This window comes from Calliphora vicina, chromosome 2 (assembly GCF_958450345.1).
Source record: "Calliphora vicina chromosome 2, idCalVici1.1, whole genome shotgun sequence".
Taxonomy (NCBI): domain Eukaryota; kingdom Metazoa; phylum Arthropoda; class Insecta; order Diptera; family Calliphoridae; genus Calliphora; species Calliphora vicina.
The window spans coordinates 47472223-47497686 of NC_088781.1; the positions used below are offsets into that span (position 1 = coordinate 47472223).

The 25464-nt window shown below is 21.2% G+C and overlaps 1 protein-coding gene across 2 annotated transcripts in view; it reads left to right on the forward strand.

The window, feature by feature from the left end:
* The window catches only part of LOC135951923 (ras-related and estrogen-regulated growth inhibitor-like protein), a 60651-nt gene that overhangs the window by 25691 nt on the left and 9496 nt on the right, over window positions 1–25464 (forward strand). For both annotated transcript variants that reach the window (XM_065501671.1, XM_065501670.1), the window contains 3 exons: window positions 7132–7218; window positions 21611–21786; window positions 24594–24749. In XM_065501671.1, coding sequence (XP_065357743.1) covers window positions 7143–7218; window positions 21611–21786; window positions 24594–24749 — 408 coding nt within the window. In that variant the 5' untranslated portion in view covers window positions 7132–7142. The remainder of the gene's footprint in view (window positions 1–7131; window positions 7219–21610; window positions 21787–24593; window positions 24750–25464) is intronic.

Consider the following 25464-nt stretch of genomic DNA (forward strand, 5'->3'; position numbering starts at 1 on the left):
CGAATTATCCATTTTTTTAGATAGTAAAACCTTAATTAATTTTGCGAGTTTTAAAATATTTTTAACACGAATAAAAAATAGATTATTCGAAACCCTAATCGATTATTCGAATAATCTTTATCGATTATTCGAGTAATCTATAAGAATAAAAACATTTCTTTTGTTTTGCAAAATTTATTGCAAATAATTTAAATATTTTTTACCTTACGTTTATTCGTGTATCCGATACACATTATTCGAATAATGATCGACTGTTTTTAATCGGTTATTTGAAGAAAACCAAAAACAATATTTTTTTAGTGTTTGTTAACAAAAAAATTAAAAATTTTTTACTCGAAAAATTAATCGATTATTCGAATTTTTTAACATATTATTCGAATAATAAATAATTTCAAAATTACTTAAATTTTTTTAAATAATTGCTAAAATAAAAACATAAACAATCAAAAATTAATAGTTATTAAAAAATATTAACGATTATTCGAATATATATTATTCGAATAATATCAAAATTTATTTAAATATTTTAAGTAATTGCTAAAATGAAATCAGAAACATTAAAAACTGCTTAGTTATTCAAAAATATTAAAAATTGATTATTCGATTATTCGAATTGTTTAATATATAATTAATAATTTCAAAATTAATTGAAATTTTTCAATATTATCTAAAATAACAACAGACATAATCAAAAATGATTAGTAAGATAAGATTGATTCAAAAATATTAGCGATTATTCGAATAATTTCAAAATTTATTTAAATATTTGAAATAATTGCTAAAATAAAAACAGAAACAATAAAACAATTACTATTTATTCACAAATATTAAAAATTGTTTACTCGAACAATTAATCGATTATTCGAATTTTTTAATATATATTATTCAAATATCAAAATTAATTGACCTTTTTTAATATTTGCTAAAATAACAACAGAAACAATCAGAAATGATTAGTTATTCGAAAATATGAACGATTATTCGAATAACCGTTTAGTTTTTGAACTAAATAATGTAAAACGATGAAATTGGTTATGGAAAAAATTACTGAATAATCAAATATTGATTGATTAATCGGTTTTTACGATTATTCGAATGATTATTTGAATTATTTTATTATTCGAATAAAATATTATTCGAATATATTTTTCAAATAAGCGATAATTTCAAACCAAAATGTATATTATAACATACAACTTTAGCTAAAAACATAAACAAATTTAACACCTGCTGGATTTTCTTCAAAAATATAAATACTATTAACTTGGAAACTTTTTTCTAAAGGAATTTCAATTATGTTAATGTTTTTTGTTTAATTTGTTTTGCCAATTATTCACATTGAATTTATAAGTTTATAAAAAGCACATAATATGGTTTTTATTGCTGATTTAAATCAACAACAAATGTATTTTTAGAACTTAATATTTAAAAATAGACAATTTTAAAGAGGCGTATGAGTAATGAATATTTGTATTAAAAAAAAAAATTAAAAGTACTCATACGCACTACATCATGGTACATAAACAAATATAGAATTCATTCATATACTACATAACACTGTGCCTCATCTACATAAATCCCTACATGTGTTTGAATATGATGATTATGATGATGATTCCTAGCCAAAGGTGAGTCAGTTAGTTGTTTTGCTATTTCTTGCTTCTATCATGCCACATCCATCACAATTAATGGGTGGTAAACCAAACCCCCATCAACTCAAATACTCATCTGTATGATAATTTGTAGCCTTATAAAGAGATGGATGACACACAAACATAAAGTAAAATATCAGCAAACGTACATTGACCGGGAATTCCTAGGAAAATTTTATGATTGGGGTTTTTTTCTAGTTGTTAATGAAATCATAACAATGTAGGCAGGTAATTCCCTCAATATATAATAATTTACATAATGTGTACAATAATATTTATACATAAATTTATAATATTTACAAAAGCTATACGAATATAAGAAGAATTGATAAATAAACAGTATTTATGATGGATTTTCTTCAGCATCTTGTAAGAAAAATATGTTGATAAACAAAAATATTTATTGTTATTTTTCAATTTAAAACTTTTGCCGGGTTTTATTTGATTTACTTGCTGTAGCAAAAATAAAACTCAATTAAAGGTGTTGTTGTTTGTGTAAAGGTCATGTGTGTGAGGCAGGAACATGAAAAAAAAATCCAATGGAATTTAAGAAAAAAATAATATTTAAAAAGAAGCTATGGCGTGAAATATATTTAACTGCACTTATTACGATTATTCGAATAATTTTCTTTAAAGAATCGAATAAATGTTCTTGCAAGTGAATGAAATAATTAATTGTGTGAATCATTTCAGAAATAATTATGAAAAATTTAATACAAATTCAATGAATTTTCGAATAATTTAATTATTTAACGATTATTCGAATAATTTAATAAAGTAATCGATTAAATTTGTCAGTTACAGTAGTTAAAAATGAATAACTCGAATATAGTTATGAATAACATAAAATTTTGTTTAAAAAATTCAACGATTATTCGAATAATTTAAGCAAGCAATCGAATAAATTTAATCGGGTAGCTGAATATAAAAATTTAACAAATTCGAAAAATAAAATAAAAATTAATCGAATATTTTAATCGATTAATCGAATAATTTAATCGTTTGATCGAATAATTTTCATAATTAATGCAAATAAAAAAACAGAATTCGAATATATTTAAACATTAATTCGAAACTTTTAATTAAAATCAAGCGATTATTCGAATAATTTAATATTGTTAATCAGTTATTTTTAAAATTAATCGAATAAATTCAGTGAACAAATTAATTTACTAATCGCTTAAATTAATAAATTCAAAAATTAAATCGAATAATTTAATCGGGTAAACGAATATTTTGTTTAATCTTTTCGGATAAAAAAAAATCTGAATATTATCCGAATCTTTAAAAATTTAAGTATAATTAAACAATTATTCGAATAATTTTAATAAGTAACCGAATAACGGTTCAGGTATTCGAATAATTTAATAGGGATATTCAATTATTTTTAAAATTAATCGAATAAATTCAGTGAACAAAATAAATTACTAATCGCTTAAATTAATAAATTAATAAATTCTAAAAATTCTTAAATCGAATAATTTAATCGGGTAAACGAATATTTTTTTTAATCGATTCGATTTAAAAAAAAACTAATATAATCCAAATCTTTGTATAAAAAAATTAATTATAATTAAATAATTATTCGAATAATTTTAATAAGTAACCGAATAACGATTCGGGTTTACAAATATTTTTTTTAATCGATTCGATTAAAAAAAAAAATCAAAAACCTGAATATTATCTGAATCTTTGTATAAAAAATTCAACAAATTTTCATTAAAACTAAACAATTATTCGAATAATTTCAATAAGTAACCGATTTAAATAAATGAATAAGATTAAAAAATTGGATACAATATAAACGATTATTCGAATAATTTAAACGGTTAACCGAATATTTTGTTTAATTTATTCGAATAAAAAATCAGATTTATATCTGAATATCATTCGACTCTATTTATAAATATAAATTTATTTAAATTAAATGATTATTCGAATAATTTTAATAACTATTCGAACAAAATATTCGAAATAATTTAGGCTTTTTTAATGGAATTAAGAAACTCGAAATTATTATAACAAAAGTCACAACAAATTTATAAAAAAATTTGATGTGGGTGTAATTTGTTCAATAATTTTAAAATTTGTATTAAGACAAATAAATATCTTTTAAAATAGTTTTGTAATGGAAACATTTAAAACATTCTTCTGTAGCTATGATTTTAAAACTCAAAACTATTTTCTTCTCTCATTATACATCCATACATATATTGTGGGTGTTTTAAAATCATTTAAATGCCAACCTAATCATGTACTAATAAATTTTAATATAAGTTTTATTTAATAATACCACATTTAAATCAAATCTCCCTGGCACTAAACAAATATGTATGAGAAAATTCTAATTTCGTTTTAAAATTTTCATATAGAAGAAACCACAAAATTGAAGCAGCACAAAAAAAAACTTAGTATTCGAACAATGAGAAATTTAAATAATTTTTAAACAATAGATTTTGTTGTATACATGATAAATGGGTATTAATGGATTTATAAACAAATTACAAGCAGCAGGAATTTTAAATTGTATAGGAGAATAAGAGAATATTATAGCAAGTGCATTAATTATGGGAAAAATACTTAGAACACATAATAGAAGAAGGAGTTTATCACGTTTTTTGTTAATTATTCGCTAAATTTTAACAATTATTCTTTACTTTAATTATTATATTTTTCAATAATTTTAAAGATTATTCCAAAAAATTAATCGAATAATTTTAAACGATTATTCGATTAATTTGCCGAATAATCGAAAATTTATTAGATTTTTTGAGAAATTTTTTCTATGTCATAAAATTCTTATACAAATTTTCAATATTTTCATCAAATATTCAAAAAAATAATCGATTATTCGAAATATGTTCAGAATTATTCGGTTAATAAAAAAATTTATTTTATAGTTTTAATCATTATTATATTATTTTTTAAAATTATTTGAAAAAACTTATCGATTATTCGAATAAATTTTTAACGATTATTCGATTAATTTAGCATTTATACAGCATGATTTAATTTTTATTTATCATTTTTATGGATTTTGTTTTTCTAGTCATTCTATTGGTATTATTATTCGATTAATTTGAGGTTTAATCGGAAATTTATAATCGATTATTCGCAATTTTTTGTTAATTATTCGTTAAATTTTTAAAAATTATTCTTTAATTATCAATTTTTGCAATACTTTTAAAGATTAATTCCAAAAATTAATCGAATATTTTTAAACGATTATTCGAAAAAAATATTTCAATATTTTCATCGAATATTCAAAAAAATAATCGATTATTCGAAATATGTTCAGAATTATTCGGTTAATTAAAAAAATTTATTTTATAGTTTTAATCATTATTATATTATTTTTTAAAATTATTTGAAAAAACTTATCGATTATTCGAATAAATTTTTAACGATTATTCGATTAATTTAGCATTTAATTTTTATTTAGCATTTCATTTTTATTTATCATTTTCATAGTTTTTGTTTTTCTAGTCATTCTATTCGTATTATTCGATTAATTTGAGGTTTAATCGGAAATTTATAATCGATTATTCGCAATTTTTTATTAATTATTCGCTAAATATTAACAATTATTCTTTAATAATCATATTTTGCAATACTTTTAAAGATTAATTCCAAAAATTAATCGAATATTTTTAAACGATTATTCGATTAATCGGAAATTTATTCGATTATTAAAATTTTTTGGTTAATTTTAACAATTATTCTTTAATTATCATATTTTTCAATAATTATTCCAAACAATTAATCGAATATTTTTTTAAACGATTATTCGATTAATCGGAAATTTATTTAATTTTTTTTTATAAAACTCTTATCGAAAATTTTATTATTTTCAGCGGATATAAAAAATAAATAAAAAAACCGATTATTCGAAATATGTTCACAATTATTCGTTTAATTATAAACATTAATTTTATACAAATTTGATAAAGTATTTTATTATTTTCATATTTTTTAATATTATTTGAAAAATTTATCGATTATTCGTATTAATTTTTAAGGATTATTCGATTAATTTAGCAATTATACAGCATGTTTCTATTTTTGTTTATCACTTTTATCGATTTTGTAATTCTATTCGTGTTATTATTCGATTAATTTGATGTTTAATCGATAATTTATTCGATTTTGTTTCTAATTAAGTCGCTGTTATAAACTCTTATAGATAATACGAACTATTTAAACAATTCTTCCTTAAATTATAAAACTGATTTTTATATTTACTATGATTAGTAAACGTTAAAATATTTACATATTATTTCAAAAAATAATCGCTTATTCGAATAAATTTTTAACGATTATTCGATTAATTTAACATATTTTCTATTTGTTACTATTTATATAGAGTTTGTTAGATTTTCTTATGCCAGTTGTTCAATTCAAGTTCATTATTATAAAAATTATACTATTTAGTATAAAAAAGTTATACAATTATAACTTTTGCACTTTTCTCATTATTAACCAGGTAATTGTTTTAAAAATATCTTATGATTAACTTAGTTTTAGCAAGGCAATTCTTAATAAAGGGTTTACAATTTGAAATAGCATTTCTTTTGGTATTTATATTAAGTATAATTCAAACACTTAAATAAATATTTAGATAAAAAATTCCAGGCATACCAAAGCAACTACGTAAATGAAAAAATGACAATATACATATATACAGACAAACACGTATATAAATTTCTTATATTAAACTTATAATATGTATTTAAAATAATAAAATAAAAGAAAACATTTCAAAATTAAGAAAATATTCACATATAAAGCTAAAATTCTTCATAAAAAGAAAATAAACGTGCAAAATTTTGTTGTATATTTTTTTTTTCTAAACGAAATATTTGAAAATGTTTGTTATCTTTAGACTAATTTAAGATAAAGATAACAAAAAAATAAGAAAAAATAATTGTTAAAAAGATTTGAAAATGATTTGTTTATATTTTTACGAAAAGAGACTATTCGTAGATAGATAGATGGATGGATGGATGGCTGAGTGACAAATAGAAGACAAGAAACGTGCCCAAGAAAAGTGTGGATAATTTTAAAAATTTGTATTAATACTTAAACAAAGAGAAGAGATGTAGTTAATAGTATTTTTTTCAAATTACTGTAGTATCTTAAATATTTGCTCTTGAACTACTCTACTAATTTTTCTCTACTACTTTTTTTAGTCTTTCATTTATTAAATTTTTTTTTTGTTTATTTTTTTAATAAGATAAAATCTCAGTATTTGTTTTTAAAAAAAGTCATAACAATTATAAATTTTTTACGTATTTAAAACAATAACAAAAAGGTTATTATCACACATTTATCAAGATTATTATTTTTTATTTGAATTAACTTATGTTGATAACTTACTTAAAGATTTTGTTATTGCTTCAGGTTGTTGCCAGCATAATTCTATAACTATTTTGAATATTAAACTTAAATTAAGAGTATTATTTTCTATGTTTCTTTCTAGTTAAAATCAAAATGAAGGCTGAAGAAAAAACTGTCATACCCAGAGTTCGCATCGCAGTGATTGGCAATGCAGATGTCGGCAAATCCGGTAAGTTGTTATAAACATTAAATTGTCTATAAGTTTTTTTTATTATTATTAACATATAAAGTAACTGTGATTGACAGGTTACATCAAAACCAAATGCAATCGATTTGTCCATAATATTTTAAAAAGTGGGGACAAAGAAACAAGTAAAGCGGAAAATAGAAATTTAAATAAATTTAGTGAAATTAGCTAAAAATACAATAAATTTCTATAAAATTTTAATCTTTATTTGAATTTCTTTAAACATTAAAAGAAAAATAAAGAATATCTTATTTAAATCGATTAAAATTTATAGCATTTTCATTGGTTACCAACAAAAATTTAATCGATTAATCGCTTAATTAGAACGAATATTGGATAAATAAATTTTTTATAAAATAAATATTAAATAACATAAGTTTTTATACAATTTTCCCAATTATTCGAATAATTTAACGATTATTCGAATAATTTTACGATTATTCGAATAACTTTAAATGATTATTGGATTAATTTTACGATTATAGTTTACACCAAAAAAAAGTGGTAGATTTTTTTAATTATTCGAATAACTTTAAACGATTACTCGATTAATTTTATTATTAATTATTCGGAAAATAATACAAATTTTCATCGTATTTAATAGAATATATAACAATTTAATAAAACAGGAATATATTTGATACGGTTACTTACATTGCGGTTCCGATTATTCGCATAAATTTAAACGATTATTCATTAATTTACAGAATATTCGAAACTGAATTAAAGATTTATGATAATCTTTTAAAAGCTAACAAATAATATTCGTATTTCTGATTACTTTTTTAAAAATATAATCGAATATTATTTAACGATTATTCGTTTATTTAACTAATAATTGCAAGTACAATTAAAATTTAATTATTACTTTTCCATAACCAATCGGTTAGGTTTAAAAAAAAATCATATTTTCCACAATTCTTGTTAAATGTATACAAAACTAATAAAAAAATTTAAACATTTTAATAGAAATTTATGAATTTTATGAAAAATCTAAAATTTTGTAAACTTTTAAAAAATTTAATCGATTATTCAAATATTTTTTTTAACGATTATTCGTTTAATTAAGCAATTATTCGATATAGAATTAAAGTTTTATTATTATTTTTCAATACCTAACAAATAATCATTATATTTCTTAATACTTTTTAAAAATTTATTCGATTATTCGATTATTTTTTAACGATTATTCGTTAATTTAACCGATTATTCGAATAAAAATTGTCATTTTATAGAAATTTTATTAAATCTATAAAAATCTAATAATTTTTTTAAGACTTTTTAAAAATTTAATCGATTATTCGAATATTTTTTAACGATTATTCGTTAATTTAACCGATTATTCGAATAAAAATTGCCATTTTATAGAAATTTTATTAAATCTATAAAAATCTAATAATTTTTTTTAGACTTTTTAAAAATTTAGTCGATTATTCGAATATATTTTTCGGGAATATTCGCGATTATTCGATATTGAATTAAAGTTATATTATTATTTTTCAATACCTAACAAAGAATCTTTATATTTCTTAAAACCTTTTAAAAATTTTATCGATTATTCGAATATTTTTTCGCGATGATTCGTTTAATTAAGCGATTATTCGAAATGGAATTAAAGGTTTATTATTACATATTTTTCTTAATACTTTTTAAAAATTTAATCGATTATTCGAATATTTTTAATTGATTATTCGTTTATTTAACCGATTATTCGAATAAATATATAAATTTTATAGAAATTTTATTAAATCTCATAATTTTTTTAGACTTTTTAAAAATTTAATCGATTTTTCGAATATTTTTTTTCGCGATTATTCGTTATTTAAGCAATTATTCGATATTGAATTAAAGTTTAATCATTATTTTTCAATAGCTAGCAAACAAATCTTCATATTGCTGAATACCTTCTAAAATTTTAATCGATTATTCGAATAATTTTAATTGATTATTCGTTTATTTAACCGATTATTCGAATAAAAATTTTAATTTTATAGAAATTTTATTAAATCTATAAAAATCCAATAATTTTTTTAGACTTTTTAAAAATTTAATCGATTATTCGAATATATTTTTCGAGATTATTCGTTTAATTTAGAGATTATTCGATATTGAATTAAAGTTAAATGAGTATATTTCACTAGTTAGCAAAGAATCTTCATATTTCTGAATATCTTTTTAAAACTTTAACCAATTATTCGAATATTTTTTAACGATTATTCGTATATTTATTCGAATAAAATTTTAAATTTTATTAAATTTCAAAATCTAATAAATAATTTCAATATTTTCAGTGGTTATTCAAAAAATTAATCAATTATTCGAATATTTTTAAAGATTATTCGTTTAATTAAACGATTAATCGATTAAGAATTTAAGTTTTACTAAATTGTTTACATGTTAGTAAAGTTATAGTTATCTAAAAATGTGCACTTTGTATTTAGTCTAGCATTTTTATTATATTATTGATTTGTTACAGTTTTCCATTTGCTTATTTATTATTTATTGCCTTGATAAACTCTGTGATAAATAATGTATGAGTCGAGTATTAAAATGAATTTTCATTAACATTATTTCTAAACAAAGTCTAATATAAAAAAATACCAAAACATTGTGCCATCAATCAGAGATAATAATTTGTATAAACAAATTCATTGTACATTTAATAATAGATATTAAATCAAACAATTTAGGCTATTTTTAAAGCCAAATAGAAACAAAGAAAAGTTAAGAAATTTTTGTTTAATATTTTGACATATTCTTGACATTGTTGACTGGGATTGGTGGCAATTTCAAAAATATTTCTCACAGTGTATATAATGTACACAAATGGCGTCAATTGCGGCTAATGCAGCTAAATGCGCAATTATTTGTTTAATAAACTTCACACTAAGAACATTTTTGGAAAGAAACTAGAAATTTTACAAAAATATTTAAAAAATTGTGCGCTTGGGTAACTATTTTTTTAATTTTGAGGTTAGTTTTCATTAGTCATGTCACATTTTTGTGAGGTTAGATTTAATTTGATTCATAAAACTGTTTGTTTTCTTTAAGTGTATTATTTGTATTATTATTATTTTTTGGTTTATTAATTAGCTTATTATTTATTGTTTTCGTTTTATGTATTTATTTTCTTCTTTAAAACAAACAATTTTCTTTATTTTTAAATTTGGTTTATGGCTTTTGTGGATACGTCACACTTGTATTTGTCACCTTCTCATCTTATTGATATTATTATTATTATTTGTAATAAATAATATTATTATTTTTTTAAAAACAAATTTCTTATTTTTTTGGGAAACAAAATGACTAATTTGCGTAGATATTTCCGCTTATTTAAGGCAATTTCTTAAGAATTTCTTTTAAACTTTTTCCCAAAAAACCCATAAAATTAATTAAAATAAAAATTTTAAAACAATTAAATGAATGCTCTTCATAGAAATGAATGAATACAATAATATTTCATTAAATTAAATTTCTCTACACAATATTATTTGACTTGTCCTAGAAAATTTCTTACAAATTGTGCGCATTTGTTAAACAAAAACCACCTGTTGCCCTAAAGACTTTCCCCCCAGCAGCAGCCAACACCTGATATATTAATTTCAATAATCAAATACATTTTCCTGTAATTCCAAATAAACCATAATTAAGAAACGCATTAACAAGCAACTAAATACAAACATTTCCATTTCCATACAAATGTTCATAAACAAACAAACAATTGCGGCCTTATTTGTTTATTTTTGTTAGAATATTAAAACCTCTACAGGGAAATTAATTAATTAATGAACAAAGTGCGTTCAAAACATTTTCAAAATGCAAATGTGAACAGCTACAATTACGATTTGGAAAATCCCCACATGTTTTTACCGGTAGCTAAGGAAGCAATATTTTTTAGCTGGAATTTTTCCAATTGCAAACAAACAACCCTGTTGCATGCATGCCAGTCTCTGTTGAATGAAAAATGATGACATAAATAAACACATTTGAAATAGCATTTCTGAACAATTGACTAAAGTGTTATAATCAAACCAAACAATACTGTAATCAAAGCAATTTCCAATTAAAAAACATACAATAATAAAATAAAAACTTTCTCAACCCTTTTTCCAGAGTTATTCTGGTCATGGTTATGTATTTGATTATGTAATACAGATTTATTCTGGGAAATTTATAAATTTTGAATAAAAAAAAAACACATAACATAGATTAGAAAATTATAAACAAACAACAAGACTTGACAAGCAACAACATGTTAAAAATGTCAATATAATCCTAAAGTGTGTTTTTGTCTTGCAACACAATGGGGCAAAGTATTACAGCAAAAGAGCTAGAAAATAGGAGCCAACAACAATGAAAGAATTATGAAATGTATGTAATATTTTGTAATAATAAATCTAAGCTACAGATTATTCGGAATTATTGGAAAACTTTAATTTGTATAAAAGAACTTTTAACATTATAAACTACGCCAACAAATAAAGGATTATTTGAATACAATTGACAAATTAAACGCACATTTCTAAAGTTTTTCCGAACAAATTTAAACGATTATTCGTTTAAATTTAAAAGGTTACTAATAAATCGGTTATTCAAATACAATTAGTTGAAGAATATTGTTAAATTTTATTGATTTTAAAGAAATTAAATTTAATTTTAAATTATTTTTTACCAAAAAAATTTAAACGATTATTCGTTTAAATTTAAACGGGTATTCAAAAAATATTTTTCATAATTTTGTTTTCTTTTATAGATTTTTAACAAATTAAACAAAATTTAATTTAAAAAATTATTTTTTTACAAAAAAAATTAATCGATTATTCGAATATATCTCAACGATTATTCGATTAATTAACCGATTATACAAAAATGTATTCATAATTTCGTCTCATGTAATAAAATATGTAAAAATCTATTGAAAAATGTAAAGATCTTAAACGGTTACTCAATAAATTAAACGAATAATCGAAATTTTTCACGATTCTTGAAGCGAATCATCATATTTTTTAACGATTAAAACAATTATTAATGGACAAATATTCAGAAATTTACAAAAAATGTATCATCTCACAAAAAATTTAATCGATTATTCGAATACTTTACATTAATTATTCGAATAATTTAGCGATTATTCGAAATTTAATTAATATTTTTGACTAATCTCCCAGAAACTATAAAAATCCAAATAAAATGTTAAAGTTCTAAAACGGTTACTCAATATTTTCAACGATTAATCGACCATTCTTGACGATTTTTTTTACGAAAGTATTGCCACGATTATTAACTCGTGGCAATACTTTCGTAAAAAAAATCAACAATTATTTAATAAAAATTAAATTAAAAAAAAAAAATAATAGTTTATTCGAATACTATTCTACGATTATTCGATTAAAAGACTGATTATTCGAGTCTGAATTCATATTTACGAATAATCTTACAGAAAAATAATCAGAAATTTGAAAAAATTAATATTTTCAAAGATTATTCGAATAATTTAGCGATTATTCATAATTTAATTCAGATTTTTGTCTAATCTTATAAAAACTATAAAAATCAAAAGAAAATTTTAAAGTTCTAAAACAGTTACTCAACAAAATAAACGATTAATCGAACTTTTTGACGATTTTTTTTGAAGCAAAATATTGTCACGTGTTATATAAAACTATTATTGAATTCTTAAAAAAAATTTCAATTAAAAAAAATGAATAGAATATTTGTTAAATTAAAATAATAAACGATTGTCCGACTAATTAATGAATTATTCCAAAAATATTTAATATTTTCCTCTAATCTTATCGATTCTATAAACAATATTAAGATTTTAATCGATTACTAGAAAATATGAATCGATTATTCTTCCAATTTTAACGATTATTCTCACAAATTTCATGAAATCACTTTTATATGGGATACATTAAATAGTTTTCATGTTTTTATATATTTTCCAACAAAATTTCAATGATTATTCGAAAATTAGTTAACGATTAATCGATTAATTAAACGATTATTCGTTAAATTATTAAGATTTTTTTACTAATTTTCAGGAATATATAAAAACCGTATGAAGAATTTGAAGATTTTAAAAGGCTACTCGAAAACTGAAGCGATTAATCGTTCAAATTTAACGATTACTTTATTTGAAAAAATATTTAAAATTTTTTATATTACATTTTTTCATTTTTGTATAAATTCAAAAAATTTATAAAATTATTCGAATATTATTTAACGATTAATCGATTAATTAAAAATTAATCGTTAAAATTTAACGATTACTTTATATGAAAAAAATTTAATGTTTTCTATATTACATTTTTTCATATTTTTAACAATTTTAAAAAAAGTTATGAAATTATTCGAATATTTTTTAAAGATTATTCGATTAATTCAACGATTATTCGTTAAATTATTAAGATTTTTTTTACTCATATTAATGAATATATAAAAGTTTCAAAAATTTTAACAAATATTCGAATATTGTTTTAAGATTATTCGATTAATTAAACGATTATTCGTTAAATTATTAAGATTATATTAATGAATATATAAAAGTTTCAAAAATTTTAACAATTATTCGAATATTTTTTAAAGATTATTCGATTAATTAAACGATTATTCGACAAATTATTACGATTTTTTTTTAGTAATTTGAATGAAAATATAAAATTTTTAAAATTTTGTTTGGTTTTTTACCTTTTGAAGCTTCTGAATACCTTACAGACTATTAAAGGACATTTTGTTTTAGAATACAAATATTTTTCTACTGAAAAACCATAAATCTAAAACTTTTTTCTTAAAATTGCCAACTCAATTACCTAAAAAAAACTTTTAATACAAAACAAATTGAAACAATGACAAAATAATGTAATACTTAAAGATACTTTGATTACATAAAGATCCTTTAAGTTTGTGATTTTGTTCTACTGACTACACTGTCAATACGATTCAACACCTTAATTCTATTCATTGCGTTTGTCTTTCTCAATTTCCCCTAAATTTGTTTGTCATGGCAATAGATTTTAAACCATAACAAAAAGGAAAACTTTTTCCACCCACACCACAACATCATCATTCACTCCAAGTGTTTAAAAAAAAAGTGTGTCACTTCCGGTAAATTATTTAAACATTTAAACAGGTATAACTTACATTAAATTACATTAAATTGTGCGCATATAACAACTATATACAGCTGATATTTATGAGCCAAAAGTATATAACAAAATCATATAATCAAAAAAAAGGAAAAAAAGAAACAAGTACAAGGATTATGTATAAGGATTAGTTATTGCAAAATCTATTATATATTTGAAGGAATAAAGACAAGAAGATATTCATGAGAGCATAATAAAGTAAAAAACAAACATAATATTATGTATAATTTATCCAATTTATTGAAGAATAAATTCAGCCTTCTGTTAAAGTATAATGTGTGTAATAATGAAGGTTGAATTATGTTCAATATAATATTTATTGCGAAAAAAAATAAACTTTAACACAATCAACATAATCAATCTGAAGTATTCACAATATTTTCATTTTATTTAATTCAATTTATTTTATTCTATTATCTATTTTGAGAATTGATTTGTTTGTTTTATTAGCAAAGTTTTTTTGTGTTTTGTTTAAAATTTCCAAAGTTCAGTGGCATTTTTGAATGTTAATTTTAATTGTTTTTTTTTTTATTTTTCGAAATATTTGCAAATCAATTGTTAAGATTTATTTGTTTTAATTTAGGCTGAGAGGTCATTGTGTTGACGATTGTGGAATTTTTTCGGAAATTTGTTAAAACACGATTTTCTTTTTGGAGGAGGTCAGGTCAAAAGCCTTTATATTGGAGTACAGTGCTGAATGGATTGTCTATGTACCCACATATATTTTATTAACTTATTGTAATTAGTTTTTATTTCATTTTGACTTCAAGTGAGAGGCCTTTCTGTTTAAATAAATGTATGGGCTAGACATTTTTCAATTTAAAGCTGTTATTTATCCCACTGTTATCGGAATGATTCAGTGTTAATGACCATTATAATTAAGAATTAAACGTTAAAAAAATAACATATTTTTATTATTAAGACCGGGTAACTTATCAAAATGTTTAACATAGTTAAGGCTTTAAGGATTTAAATCGATTACTCAAAAATTAACCGATTAATCGCTACCTTTAGTCTATTATTTCATAACATGATTTTTATATGAACAAAAGAAATAATATAACTTTCATATTTTTATCTATATCCCACAAATTTAAACGATTATTAGAATACCTTAAAATAATTAATCGATTAATTAACCGATTATTCAAAATTAATTAATATTTTCGAATAAACTTATTGAATATATAAACAACGGATAAACAATTTTAAGATTTTAATCGATTACTCAAAAAATTAACCGATTAATCGCTACTTTTAGGCGATTATTTCATAATAAGATTCTCATATGACCAATAGAAATAAAAAATTGTTCATATTATTATCTATATCGCAAAAATATTAACGATTATTCGAATACTTTTCTCCAATTAATCGATTAATTTACCGATTATTCGGAAAATAATTAATATTTTTGAATAATATCATTGAATACAAAAACAACTAATAAAAAATTTAAAGATTTTAATCAGTTACCCAAAAAATTAACCGATTAATCGCTTCTTTTTGGCGAATATTTCATAACACGATTTTCGTATGAACAAAAGAAATAAAATAATTTTCATATTTTTATCTATATCCCCAAAATTTAAACGAATATTCGAATACATTTAATTAAATAATCGATTAATTTACCGATTATTCGGAAAATAATTAAAATTTTCGAATAAACTCATTGAAAACAAAAACAAAGAATAAACAATTTTAAGATTTTATTCGATTACACTTAAAATTAACCGATTAATCACACAATTTTCGCAATTATTGCATAAAATTATTTGTACATCCAGAAAATATTAAAGAACATTCAAAATTTTCTAGTTTTTCCAAAAAAAATATAAAGATTATTCGATTAATTATCCGATTATTCGATTGACTCTCCCATTATTCGAATAAAATTTATATTTTTTTACTAATTTTAACTATTATTATCATACAAATAAAAAATGTTTAAGATTTTAATCGACTATTTCAAAAATTAACCGATTAATCGCTCAATTTTTGCATAAAATAATTTGGATGTCAAGAAAATATAAAATAACTTTAACTTTCCAATTTTTTTCAAAAAAAATTTAACGATTATTCGAATAAATGTTCGATTAATTAATTGATTATTCGATTAACTCTACCATTATTCGAATAAAAATTATAATTTTGTACTAATTTTAACTAATATTATTATATAAATAAAAAAAAATTTTAGGATTTTAATCGACTACTTGAAAAATTAACCGATTAATCGCTTAATTTTTGCATTTATTGCATAAAATAATTTGTATGTCAATAAAATATGAAATAACTTTCAAATGTTACCATTTTTTCCAAAAAAATTTAACGATTATTCGAATTAATGTGCGACTAATGAACCGATTATTCGATTAGATATTCCGTTATTCGAATAAAAATTATAATTTTCTACTAATTTTAACTAACAGTATTATATAAATAAAAATCAAATAAAAAATGTTTAAGATTTTAATCGACTACTTATAAAATTAACCGATTAATCGCACAATTTTTGCAATATTTGCATAAAATATTTTATATGTCAAGAAAATATGAAATAACTTTAAAATTTATCGATTTTTTCCAAAAAAATTAACGATTATTCGAATTAATGAGCGATTAATTAACCGATTATTCGATTAACTCTCCCATTGTTCGAATAAAAATTATAATTTTCTACAAATTTTATTAAATTAATAAAAAGTAAATTAATAATTTTAAGATTTTAAAAAAATTATTCAAGAAATTAATCGATTAATCCCATATTTTTAACGATTATTTAATAAAAAAATTTTTGTATGAAAAAAAATTAAAACTTTTATTTTTATTAACTATTTTCCAAAAATTCAAACGATTATTCGAAAACTTATTCGATTAATTAAACGATTATTCACTTATTTTAAAGATTATTTTTTTAGTTTTATTCAAATTACTACTAAATTATATTCAAATTTAATTTGATTTAATTGGTTTTTCTAAATTCCCTGTAAAATTTCTTTTAAAATTTGTATTGTTAACAAGGTCTTTATTATTCTGAAAATGCCTCATTAATAAATTAAAATTTCTTAACACCTCAATGTAATAAATTTCTCGATACTTAGTTTCTAAACAAAATGTTTAAAGAGAAAGTATTTTTTCGTTTGTTTGAAAACAAACAATAAAACATTTTGCAAAAAGCGCATTGAGTAAAAATAAACAAACAGCATAGAAAGAAAGCTAGATAAATGAAAGGAAAATTTATACTTTCCCAAACAAATGTGCATGCTGTTTGAAAGACACTCGTACAAAATTCTCTTAGACATTCAAGGAAAAAAAAGTTCTAGATAGAAATTGCAACACTCGTACACAACAAATACCCAGCAGGTGTAACATATATACTTGAGAACATGTTATAAATACAACAAAATACCTCAACATTTGTTCATTTAGGAGATTCGAAATGGATTATAATAATCAGTTGAAGGAGAAATTGAGGAATGCCCTACAATAAATGAAAAAGAATCATTTCAAAGTAGAGTAGAAAATTTTTTGATAGTTGTGAAACAGTTAAAGAGCTTAAGCTGGAATTGAACCCACAACCAGCTTAGTAGTGATCACTCAAAATAATAACCTAAAAAAGATCTTTAAATATATTAATAATTTATTGCTTAGACAAACCTATTCATAAATTCATTGCTACGACTGTAGGGTACTTGCCAAAAATACCACTAAATAATTAGTTTTCAAAATTGAGGAAGGGCACGCGTCTAAATATTATAAATTTGGTGGCTGTTTTCAAAAAACTAAAAAAAACTTAAATCAAAAGAATGTTGTTTACATCATTAATATGGTATAATATGAATATGCTTTTTTTTAATTTTCTTAAAGAAACAATTTAAAAAAAAAGAACTGGGTCGTTTTGTTTAAGAAAAAGATCTTGTAACCCACAAAAAAAAAACTACAACACACTACATCTTCATTAAAATTTTTTCTCGAACAAAAAACTTAGATGGTTCTTTTAATTTTCATGTTTTTTTAAAGAGTGTGTTAAGAGTTCTACATTCACATTCAATACAAAATCATTACAATATTGTGTGTGTTTTGGCTGCTGATGGTGTGCTATTCAGGTCACCACTTAATTTTTTTTGTTGATGTTCATGTGATTTTTTTATTAAATAATAAATTTATTGTTTTTAATGAAAATGTTGGCCAGATGAAATTATTTGTTAAAAAAAATAGTAATAATTATTATGATTTCAAATGTTTAGTTTACAGAGTTTTTGTTTAATTAATAGAGGTGGTTAAATTTTGATTATTTTGCAGGAGCCAAAACATGTGTGATTGAAACAAAAAATTGTTTGAAATTTGTTATAATAACAAACATTTAAGTATTTAAATCAGCAGCAATCTATTACCTAAAAAATTAAACCAGAAATCGCAAATTTGTTTGCATAAAATAATTTGTATATCAAGAAAAAACATTAAATAATTTTCAGATTCTTCCATTTTTAAAAACAATCTAAATGATTATTTGAACATTTAATCGAATAATTAAACGATTATTGGAATAATTTTCAACTAATCTTATAGAATATATAAAAATCGCATAAACAATTGAAATATTTTAATCGGTTACTCACCAAATTAAACGATTAATCGAATATTTTTAACGATTAATGCACAAAATAGTTTTTATGTAAAAATATTATAAAATAACTTTCATAATTTCATATATTTCCCAAAATGTTTATCGATTATTCGCAAATTAATTAATTATTATTCGGTTACTTAATCTTTAAAAATATTCGATTTATATAATATTTTTTTTTTCAAAATTGTAAGACTTTTATTCGATTAATTAAACGATTATTCGGATAAAAATTAATACTTCTAGCTATATTTCTGAGAAATAATATTAAACATTATAAAAATTTTAAGATTTTAATCGATTACTCACCAAATTAAACAATTAATCGAATATTTTTAACGATTAATGCACTAAATAATTCTTATTAGAAACAGTTGTAAAATAACTTTCATAATTTCATATATTTCCCAAATTGTTTAACGATTATTCGCAAATTATTTAACGATTATTCGGTTACAAAATCCATAAAAATATTTCATTAATAGATTAATTTTTTAGCAGTTTAATAATAATCAATAAAATTAAATTTTTTCAAAATTGTAAACGATTATTCGAACTTTTATTCGATTAATTAACCGATTATTCGGATAACAATTAATAATTTTAGGTATATTTCCAAGAAATATTATTACATTTTATAAAAGTCCAATAAACAATTTGAAGATTTTAATCCATTACTCACCAAATTAAACGATTAATCGAATATTTCTAGCGATTAATGCACAAAATAATTTTTATGTGAAAATATTATAAAATAACTTACATTATTTTATTTATTTCTCAAAAATTTAAACGATTATTCGGTTACTTAATCCTTAGAAATATTCGATTAATAAGTAATGTGTTAGCAGTTTAATAATAATCAATATTTTTTTTCAATTTGTAAACGATTATTCGAACTTTTATTCGATTAATTAACCGATTATTCGATAAACTAAAAGATTATTCGGATAATATTTAACACTTTTTGCTATATTTTCGAGAAATATTATAAAAATCCAATAAACAATTTGATTATTTTAATCGATTACTCACCAAATTAAACGATTAATCGAATATTTCTAGCGATTAATGCACAAAATTATTTTTATATGAAAATATTATAAATAACTTTCATTATTTTATTTATTTCTCAAAATTTTTAACGATTATTCGTTAATTTTTTAACGATTATTCGGTTATTTAATCCTTAGAAATATTCGATTATTTGATTTAAGAATAATCAATAAAATTAAATTTTGTTCAAAATTTTAAAAGATTATTCGAACTTTTATTCGATCAATTAACCGATTATTCGATAAACTAAACTATTATTCGGATAACAATTAAAACTTCTGGCTTTATTTTCGTGAAATATAAAAATCCAATAAAAAATTTGAAGACTTTAATCGATTACTCGAATTAATTAACCGATTATTCGATAAACTAAAATATTGTTGGGATAACAATTAATACTTCTAGCTATATTAAATTTCAATTTCAAAATTTTAATCGATTACTTAAAAATTTTACCGATTAATCGCATATTTTTTGCAATTATGGCTTTAAATGGTTTGTATGTCAAGAAAATATTAACTAACATTTATATTTTTCAATTCTTAACAAAAATTTTAGCGATTATTCGAAAATCTATTCGATTATATAACCGATTATTAGAATAATTATCCGAATAATCGGTTAATTTGTTAGCAGATTAATAATAATCAATAAAATTTTACTTTTTTCATAATTGTAAACGATTATTCGAACTTTTATTCGATTAATTAACCGATTATTCGGATACTAATAAATACTTCTGCTATATTTCCGAGAAAAATTATTAAATATTATAAAAATTCAATAAAAAATTTGAAGATTTTAATCGATTACTCGGTTAACTTTTTAACCGATTAATCGCTTATCTTAAAATAAATTGTATGTCAAGAAAATATTACAAACTTTTATATTTAAATCAGCTATTAACATGACAAAATTAAATTTTCATCAAAAATTCTCCTTAACCTCAAAATGTTTTTTTATAAATCCAGCTTTTTGTTAAGAAAAACAATAATTTATATATTATAATTTAAAGAGCTCTCAAAATCAATTATATTTTTTCTAGATTTTTCAAGTTTCGAGAAAAAATTCTCCCTAACCTCAAAATTTATATTTTTAAACTTTCTAAATCTTTAGTTTTATTTATTTTATTTAAAGAATTTTTAACATTTAACTGGTTTTATAATGAATTTCAATTAAATAGCTTAAAGAAATAAAAACTAAAAAGAAATTTATTAGAAATCCTTCAACAATTTTTAATATTTTCAATATTTCAAGAGAAAAATGTTTTCTTATTCAAATCCTTAAAAATATTGTATTCTTTTTGCTTAAATTTCAATTCATTATTACTCAAACACAATTACTTTGTCACATGTCAAGTCAACATGCTGAAATTCTCAATAATTTACAATTTCAATATGATTCAATTCCCAATAATTAAAAAAAATGATGAAACATTTACATAAACACTACATATTTAATTACTGTTATTAAATAATATTTATTTAGCTTGTAAACATGTTTTTTTAATATTTTTTTTAAATGCCTTTCATTTCAGCACTTACAGTACGTTATCTGACAGGTCGTTTTATAGGGGAATATCGCTCAAATACAGATTTGTTGTACAACAAAACAATAACATTGGAGACAGGACTGACGGAAGTTGAAATTGTTGATGTTTATGTCGGAAGTGTAGATGGTGATGAGCATGAAAATGAATTTCCCATGGAACAAGTAAGTCAATATAATAATACTATATCAAAATCCCTTATTATTTTAATATTTATCTTAAACTAAACTTGGTGTAGGGTATTTAATATTCTTCACAGTTGAATATAGCACTCTTATTTGTTATTTTTTTTTTAAATATTTACATTCTTTACTTGAAATTCTTTTAAAGGTTTTTGACATTGAATATTATTTTTTTTTACATATTTCTTAATTTATTAAAAAAAATCATATTTGTTTTCTTTTCACTTTAAAGAATTTTTCCGTTTAGTTCACTGAACCTTGATTTGAGTGCTTATTTTTCTTTCTGTTTGATTTGAACATTTCTTTCAGTTTTATTTGCTAGATTGTTGTAAATTGACTGCAATTAAATATTTGCATATTTATATAGATTTTGTAGGTGTTTTCTTGACACTTCTAATACTTGCAATTTGTATTGAATGTGTTATATTTTTCTTTGCAATTTTACATTACATTTCACCACATGTTTGATTTTAAATGTTTAATTTTTGCTTGATGTCTTGGGGAGGGAGGCAATATATAAAATATTTGTTATTGAAAATATTCAATTTATGGTCACAATTTAAGTGAAATTTTAGATTTCCCATTAAATTGATATAAATATATATAAATATAAAGAATGTAAATTCTAAAACAATTAAAGATTTCATGTAAATATTCTCCATAACCTCAAAAATATTTTTTTTAAATCAAGCTATTTTTAGTGAAAAACTATATTTTATGTCTTATAAATCAAAGCAATCTCCAAATCTGTTAAAATAGTTAAAGAATTTAAAAGATACAAGAAAAGATTCTCCCTAACCTTAAAAACTGTCACATAAGCCAAACAAATTGAAATAATTCTAACAAAAATTCTCAAATCTCAAACAGAATTTTTCTAAATTAATAGATTTTCACTTAATAAACAAATTTTAAGTATTATTAATTAGAAATCTCTTAAAATCCAAAAAAAAAATCAAGATTTTAAAAGATCAAAGAAAAATTTCACCCTAACCTCAAAAAATATTTTTCTAAATTAAGAGATTTTCATTTAATAAACAAATTTTATGTATTATTATTTATAAATCTTTGAAAATCCAACAAATTTTTTCAAGATTTTAAAAGTTCAAAGAAAAATTTCACCCTAACCTCAAAAAATATTTTTCTAAATTTAGAGATTTTCATTAAAGAAACAAATTTTATGTATTATTATTTATAAATCTTTGAAAATCCAACAAATTTTTTCAAGATTTTAAAAATTACAAGAAAATTTTCACCCTAACCTCAAAACATATTTTTTAAAATTTAAAGATTTTCACTTAATAAACCAAGTTTAGGTATTATAATTTAAAGTTATGTTAGAATCAACCAAATTTCTATCAGATTTCTATAATTTCAAGAAAAAATTCTACATAACCTCAAAAATTTTTATTTTTTCTTAATTTGTAGAGCAAAAATTCTCCCTAACCTCTAAAAATATTTTTCTAAATTAAGAGATTTTCACATAATAAACAAATTTTAGGTCTTATAATTTGAAATTCTCGCAGAATCAATGAAATTTCTTTTATATTTTTAGTTTTTCAAGAAAAAATTCTACCTAACCTTAAAAATTGTTTTTTAAAATTTCTTTAAAAACCACAAATTTTTCATTTAATTTAAAAAATTAGTAATAATTGCTATAGTTTTCATTGCAAACAGCTAATTACCTTTAAAAAATTAAGCAGTTCAAGCTAAAAACCACCCAATTTACTTAAAAATTTTAAAAGTTTTGAAAAAAATTTTACATAACCTCACAAAATTATTTTTTTAAATTTCTTTTAAAAACCACGAATTTATACACTCAACATAAAAAATGTGTAATAATTGTTATAGTTTTTATTGAAAAACAGCTAATTACCTTTATAAACTTAAACAATTCATGCCAAAATCACCCAATTTACTTAGAAATTTTGAAAATTATGGGAAAAAATTCTCCATAACCTCAAAATTTATTATTTTTCATTTGCTTTAATCTTTAGATCTGTTTATTAAATTTAAGAAATTACTAACATTTATAATAATTTTCATTGAAAACCGGATAAAAAGCCTTTAAAATTTAAACATTTCAAGCAAAAACTCTACCTAACCTCAAAAAAATATTTTTTTAATTAAATGATTTTTTGTTAATAAACTAATTTTAGCTATTATAAATTAGATTTCTTCAAGATTTTTAAAGTTTCTAAAAAAAAATTCTACCTAACCACAAAAAATATATTTTTTTTTTTTAATTTTCTTATATTGAAGATGAAAAATTCAATATTTTTTTATAAATTAAATGATTTTTATTTAAGAGAAACTAATTTTATGAGTTATAATTCAGAAAACTCTCAAAATCAAATAAATGTTTTCAATATTTTTTAAGAATTCAAGAAAAAATTCTCCCTAACCTCAAACAATGTTTTTAGTTTTCATTAATCTACAGAAAGTCTTTTCTATTGAATCGAAGTACAGAGTTTTTAAAAACTTGTAAACTGTGTCAAAAATTTTCTTATTTTTTCAATTTCTTTTGCTTGCAATTCTTTCTTTTTTTTTTTGTTGTAAAATAACACACATTTCAAAATATTTTTACACAAAAAACAAACTATAATAACAACAAACATTTGTATTTATTTGTTTTAATTTTCCCCCTCAAAACCATCAAAAAAAGAAGCACACATTTTTTCCACATTTTCTTTTACAATTTTGTCTATTTAAAAAGATACATACGTTGTTTTGTTTAATTCTGAAAAAATCAAATCTAATTTTTCTTATTTTCTCTTTTTGTTTTTCAACAGGTTTTATGGTCAGATGCCTGCATGATTGTCTATAATATAACACAACGTAGCAGTTTTGAATATGCGGCCGAATGTTTGGCCAAAATCAAATCACTACAGAATGCACCCACAGCATATTTGGTGGGAAATAAGGCCGATTTGGATCATAGGAGAAAGGTAAGAGAATATATTCTATTTTGGGCTTCAAAATAAATTTCTTGTTTTTCGTTTTAAATTAGGGAATATTAATTAACACTTTAACACCTTTATTGTTGGGGTATTTTCTATTTTTTTTTTGGTTTGACTCAAAAGTCATTAATCTCAAGTGTTTAAAAGATTTGAAGAGAAAATTGTATTTTTTTTAGTTTAGTCAGGTCCAGAGTTTTCTGTTATTAGTTCACCCATAATTCCTTTAGATTAATGTGGTTTATTTTGGATTTGATCTTAATTGCAGTTTAGATTTATGGCCGGCTAAAGAATTCAATGAAAGAATTCATGTTGGTTTTTTTGTTGGGGTTAGGAAATTTCAACTAATGGGAATGCATTTGTCTGCAATTTGGGTCAAAAAGTTTAAGGTATTAACAAGAAATTTATAAGCTTTACACAATTAAACGGAAGCAATTAAATAAAACAATTCAAATAATTAATAGCAGTTAATTGGTTACTTTTTATATCCCAGGTAATCTAGAGAGAAGTCAATTGACACTTTAGTGTCGCTAAGTAACCTAGAGAGTAGTCACTTTAAACTTTTATTTTTTACTGCTCTTTAGAAAGTCATATGATACATATGTGCTCTTTGTAGTGCAGAGAGCAGTCAGAAATCAATTGGTTACTTTATATATCCCTGGTAATTTTTCGTGAAGTCAATTGTCACTTTAGTGTCGCTTAGTAA